This window comes from Megalobrama amblycephala, linkage group LG20, assembly GCF_018812025.1.
Source record: "Megalobrama amblycephala isolate DHTTF-2021 linkage group LG20, ASM1881202v1, whole genome shotgun sequence".
NCBI lineage: Eukaryota > Metazoa > Chordata > Actinopteri > Cypriniformes > Xenocyprididae > Megalobrama > Megalobrama amblycephala.
The window spans coordinates 14,240,500-14,246,499 of record NC_063063.1 but is presented as its reverse complement, the minus strand read 5'-3'; the positions used below and the strand labels follow the sequence as shown (position 1 = coordinate 14,246,499).

The following is a 6,000-nucleotide window of genomic DNA, read 5'->3' as shown; positions in this document are numbered from 1 at the left end:
CACGGCTTTAAGCAGTCAGTCTACTAAAATAAAGCCGTCGATACAGGGTTAAGACAGAGAAAGATCTTGCCCTGCCACTTGAAATGTAGTGATGGGGTCAGGGGTTTCATCACCGAAACCCCCATCCACACCTCCAGCCCAGTGTGCCAAATGTGGGACGACGTAAGTTTAAATGTGATTCTGTCTGCAACTGTTTTTTGTGTATGTTTTAACGATATTATTATTTTTTGTTATTATTATTATTATTTTAGCCTAATGTCTGGAAATGAAGAGCGCACTTTCATTGCCATCAAGCCTGATGGAGTGCAGAGGGGACTTATCGGAGAGATCATCAAGCGTTTCGAACAGAAAGGGTTCAAAGTTAGTTGCTATGAAGTTAATCCAGGTAAATTAAATTACGTTTTAATCTAAATAGTTTATATTGGATTTACCTTTCCTTTTACTAGCCAACAAGTTGCTGAGTGCATCCAAGTAACGTTAGACGTTAGGCGGTGAGCACTCATTTGGTGTTGATACATGGCGGTTACATTTAAAACGTTAGAATCTTATTTGTGAATGCGTTGTGTAATGCGAATTTGACAAAAATGCAACAGATTTATTTCTTTATCTCTGCATTAAAAAAAAAAAAAAAAAAAAAATATATATATATATATATATATATATATATATTTTTTTTTTTTTTTTTTTTTTTTTTTTTTTTTCGCGCTAAAACACCTACATCACCGCGTAGCTGTCATGACAACGTTCAGTTTTTTCAGCATCTTCTAGCAAAAGGATGCTACTTTTTGGTTTAATATATATATAGCAAAAATGAAGAAGTAAAAATGCCACTGAAAATAAATTTTAGGGGTACAATAATTAAATAATTAAATTATTGTATATATGTATATTCAATATAATATTAAAAATATTAATGCTTTGTAATGAACAATGTTTAAAAATATAATTGTATTACATCTATATAGGTTTCTATACTTAAAAGAAGTTCAGAACAGTAGTAACTTTATATATTTTTTATTTAGAAAGCTCTATTCTATATATATATATATATATATATATATATATATATATATATATTACATGGCTAGAAAATATGCCCTCAAATAAATAAATAATGCTACTGAAAATAAGTTATAGGAGCAATTATTCTATTTAAATATTTATATTTTCTAGTTAATGCAGTTTCAACAAAATTATAATTGTATATAATTGTATTAGAACTGCAGTTTAATTTGATTCTCTAAATGTTAAATTTTTATTAAATTAGATAAAAAATGTTATATATATTAGATTTTCCCTTGTCTATAATTGTAAAAAAAACTCTATTTTTAGTGTGAGGGAACTTAAACTCTCTCGGACAAACACTTGTTTAGGGGTTAAACCAATTACTCGTTCCTTGTGGTCTGCAGAGTTTCACCTGCTATATATATCCTCATGTGACCATCTTCGTTACAGTAAACATGACCTCCAAAATAAGATTTTGTCACAAAAAAAGTTTTAGGTCAAAGGGGTATGTGGGATTAGCGGAGCTTTAATTCACAAAACTTGACAGGCAGCTGTCTTTTTTGCTTCTCTTCAATGCAGGCCGATGAGGATCTTCTGAGACAGCACTACTGTGACCTAAAGGATCGGCCTTTCTTCCCTGGGCTTGTCAGTTATATGTCCTCTGGCCCTGTGGTTGCTATGGTAAACCTATTTATATTTATTTTTCCCCACAGTGCAGCTCTAGGGCACTTTGAATTTAATAATGTTTCTCCCTTATTGCTAATAAATATTCTTCCTACATTTCATGAAGGTGACTGTACTAATGTTATTTCTGTAATGTATTTTTAGGTGTGGGAGGGTTTTAACGTTATAAAAACCGGCAGAGTAATGCTCGGAGAGACTAATCCCATTGACTCCAAGCCTGGGACTATCCGAGGTGACTTTTGCATTCAGGTTGTCCGGTAAGATCTCATACTGTATTCTAAAATATCATTTTGACAACTTTGTTTTATAGTCACCCTGTAGTCAATACTTTTACCCCATAAAACTCATCTTTGATCACCAAAATTAAATTTTTTTCCTGTGGGAAAAAAAAAAATCAATGCCTTAAAATAGCTTGAATGTAACTGCTTCATTTAGTATACGCAGATCTATGAATATGATAATTAGCCCCGCCTCCACTCAGATCCACTTGGTCATTTTTACTGAGGTAAACGCTGCACAATAATATCACTTTTTACAAGGTCAGACATATAACGGTTATTAATATAATTAGGTTTTTGCTACAGCATCATCAAATAGCTTGAAACCACATTTTTTGAAACTGTCTTTAGATCACTGCAGTTTTAAAGAGAAAATACTCTGCAATGGTGTTGACTTATGAATTTGCACATGTTTTTTCTTAAAGCATACTAAAAACACCACATAGACATATAAACAACATTAAAAACTTGATTTTCACCACAGGGGGACTTTAAAAGTTCCTAATTTTGGTTTGTTCAAAGATTTCAGTCTCTCTATTACCCCTCCTTTCCAAGAGCCTACTCTGCTCTGATTGGTCAGATGGCCGAGACTGTTGCGATTGGTCTACCTGCTTACAGTGCGTGTCGGAAAAGAAACGGCCTATTACCATATCTAAATTTCAGCTCTGGATGCTTCCTCGGCATTTGATACACAGTGATATGAACAGGTTTTTTTGTATCAATTCCAGAGCGAGTCCTTCATAATGACCGCTGAAAATTCAGCTTTGCCATCACAGGAATAACATTATATTTTAAAATATGCGAAAAAATTTTAAACATTACAGTTTTTACGGTGTTTTCGGTCAAATAAATGTAGCCTTGGTGAGCATAAGAGACTTTAAAAACATTACAAACACCTTGACCACTTAACTAGGATGCATCACTTTCATTTATTTACCTGCACTAGTCTTTGCTAATATTAAATTGCTTTCGCTTCAGGAACATCATTCACGGCAGTGATTCTGTCGAAAGTGCCAACGCTGAGATCAACCTGTGGTTCAAACCAGATGAGATCTGTGACTACACCAAATGTCAGGACAGCTGGCTCAATGGCTGAACACCTTTTCTTTTGCACTTTTCTCTCTCTTTGGTGTTTCTGCTTGGATTCCATTTTCATTTTTTCCACAGTTTCTGGTGTTTGTATTTACAATAAAACAAGAAATCCTGTGAATTTGAGGGTCACTTTCAGTGAGCTGGTACTATGTAAAACAAATGCTAGAGCCATGACGACACGAGTCATGTAATTCAAGGATTGATCTCTTGACGATTTTATTTTATTAAACATTAATACTTCAAGTAGTTCAAATGGATGAATTAGAGGCTTATTTATACTTACTGTATGGTTGCCCCACTCGAGTAAAGCAGTGAACCATGTGTCTAGTTTTTAACAGAGCAATGCCATACAAAGCACTGCAGAAAGGAATGAACCTAGGATATAAAGTACACAGTGCTCATATAAATGATACTGTTGCACCAGCAGTGCTGTTTTCATAGTCCTTTAAAATATAATTACGCCACATAATACAAAATCTATAATTCCAGATTGTTACTTTGAAAAAAGCATGCAAGAACAGAATGGTCTGGTCTTCTCTCAGTTATTACATATACAATTCTTTTGAACAATGCAGTTTACATCAAACAGTTAGAGAAAGTCTCTTTCAGTCAAGTACTGTTTGTCTTACCAGTGTACAGTACATGCAGAAATAAATTCATACAATAAAAGATACATAGTGCATACACTACATAAATGTGATAAAAGTGCACAAGAGTAAAAAAAAAGACTTTAAAGCTCCATTTGAACACTTCTTGTCCTATAGTTTGGTGATGTTTTTGTGTGTTTTAACCACATGGGCCCCAGTTTATTAAAATGCAAGTGCCCTTTTGGTCAGCCGAGCCAAAAAAAAAAAAAATGTAGTGCTTTGCAACGGTTTCTATTTTTGCCTGTCAATTTAAACCAGAGTGACAGCATTCACAAAGAGGGACTGTCCCTTTTTAACCTGACAAAACAAATAAATTATCATTCTGGTACAAAAATATATAATAGATGTAATCCATACAGTGTTTTCTCTTTCCCAAAACACGATGGTTGTCAAAATATACAATTGCTCTATTAATATGTTAAGAAAAGTCATGTTCTTAACATTTTAAGATCTAGTTGAATTATGCTGCAAAGGTTGAAACATACATGTACAGTGCAACTACAAATATACTGTACAACACTGAATCTGTTGGCAGGACACAAAGTTTCATTATAGTCTAAACATACTTGGTCCATGAGGTTTGGGTCATTACACAACGATGATGTCCGCTGAGCAGTTTTCTTGGTTATGTTTTGATCAGTTGAATAATTGCTTACTTTTAAACCAAATAAAAGGATCCTCTAGTCGACAGAAAACAAAGTTGAAGAGTGAGAAATTTCAGAGCACTTGAAACAGAGTTCAGGTTGTATCCCACTTAGATTTTACGTCGTATATCGATTTGCTAGAGGCCAACTGTGAGTCTTGATCGGAGCACAACAGGAAATTAAAGTGTCTCTGTTGGAAGAACTTTAATACAGTAGATCTGAACAGTAAGTGCTTACATTCTGCAATCTTCACTGCAGATATCCTGTCCGAGCAAACCGAAGATGCAGAAAGCAACAATTTGGTAAGAGTGTGAAAGTTCTCAAGTGGATCTTTTGTGGAAATCTGAGACAGGATCTACCCAACAGATGCACCGTAATCCATTGCAACTAGTATCTTAAATTAGCTAATTGAATTCAACTGTTAAAACCAATACTTATAAGCAGGTCCACCAAAGTGTGTTGTAAACAAAGTGTGAGAAGTTGCTTGTCTACAACATCCAGAAGCTTGCATGCGAAGGCCCCACGCAAAGGTTATAGGAATTATAGTAGGTCAATCCAACATGGCTTCCAGCTGGTCAGCAAGATCATCGAACATGTTCCCTATATCATCAAGAATGTTCCCAGCTGACTTCACTGTGTTAATGCCCCTGAGAGAAAGAAGAGCAAGAACAAGGTTAAGAAGGTTTAATATGGAGGTATTGTGGTGTATGTCTTAATAAAGGAGTGTTTACACTGACAGCAACCTGCAGTTATTTTATATTTCTATGAGAGTTAGCGATTTTCAGGAGCTTGAGTGACTGTTGGCGATGCAACGTGGGTGTACAGTTTCCTACAACGAGATGTATTTGACCTGAACTTTCAGTGTGATAGATGAACTGAAGGTAATATTAGCCATGAATATATAGCCAAAATAACCATTTTTATTTCATATAATAATATATTATAATATACAATAGCATTTAAAAGTTGAGTCTACAAGATTTTTTATTTAGCAAGGACGACTCAATTGATCAAAAGTGATAGTACATTTACACTTAGGGCTGGGCGATATATATCGCACGCGATTGTCACGCATTTCGTCAGTAAAGCTGGTTCCCTGATTACTGCTAAATCGTCATCACCTGCTTTCAAACGGAGCGGCATTTAATAGACAGAACCGTAGATCACTGACAAGCTACGCAATATCGCGTTCATTATCGCAGATGAATCGCCTTGCGATAATGAACGCGATATTGCGTAGCTTAGAGTCAGTAGTTCACTGGCTCTAAGCTATGCAATACCGCGTTCATTATCGTAGATGAATCGCCTTCGATAATGAATGCGATATTGCGTAGCTTGTCAGTGAACTACGGCTCTGTCTATTAAATGCCGCTCCATTTGAAAGCAGGTGATGGCAATTTAGCGGTAATCAGGGAACCGGCTTTACTGACGAAATGCGCGTGACAATCGCATGTGATATATCGCCCAGCCCTATTTACACTGTTACAAAAGATTTCTATTTCAAATGAATATTGTTCTTTTGAACTTTATTCAAAGAATCCTTAAAAACAAGTGTATGACCGTTTCCACATAAATATTAAGCAGCAAAACTGTTCAGCGATGATAAAATTAAGAAACATTGAGCACTAAATCAGCATATTAGAATGATTT

At 35.0% G+C, this 6,000-nt stretch overlaps 2 protein-coding genes across 6 annotated transcripts in view; one reads left to right on the top strand and one right to left on the bottom strand.

Annotated features, from left to right (window-relative positions):
- The first annotated feature begins 251 nt into the window (after positions 1-251).
- Positions 252-3,174, top strand: nme2a (NME/NM23 nucleoside diphosphate kinase 2a). Its single transcript, XM_048170044.1, is given in 5 exon segments — positions 252-357; positions 359-385; positions 1,585-1,686; positions 1,834-1,946; positions 2,946-3,174. Coding segments are annotated over 5 exon segments (462 nt in total). The 5' UTR covers positions 252-255; the 3' UTR covers positions 3,064-3,174.
- A 76-nt stretch (positions 3,175-3,250) lies between these two features.
- The window catches only part of caskin2 (CASK interacting protein 2), a 68,039-nt gene continuing 65,289 nt past the window's right edge, over positions 3,251-6,000 (bottom strand). For all 5 annotated transcript variants that reach the window (XM_048170038.1, XM_048170041.1, XM_048170042.1 and 2 more), the window contains one exon: positions 3,251-4,997. In XM_048170038.1, the coding sequence (XP_048025995.1) occupies positions 4,901-4,997 (97 nt within the window). In that variant the 3' untranslated portion in view covers positions 3,251-4,900. The remainder of the gene's footprint in view (positions 4,998-6,000) is intronic.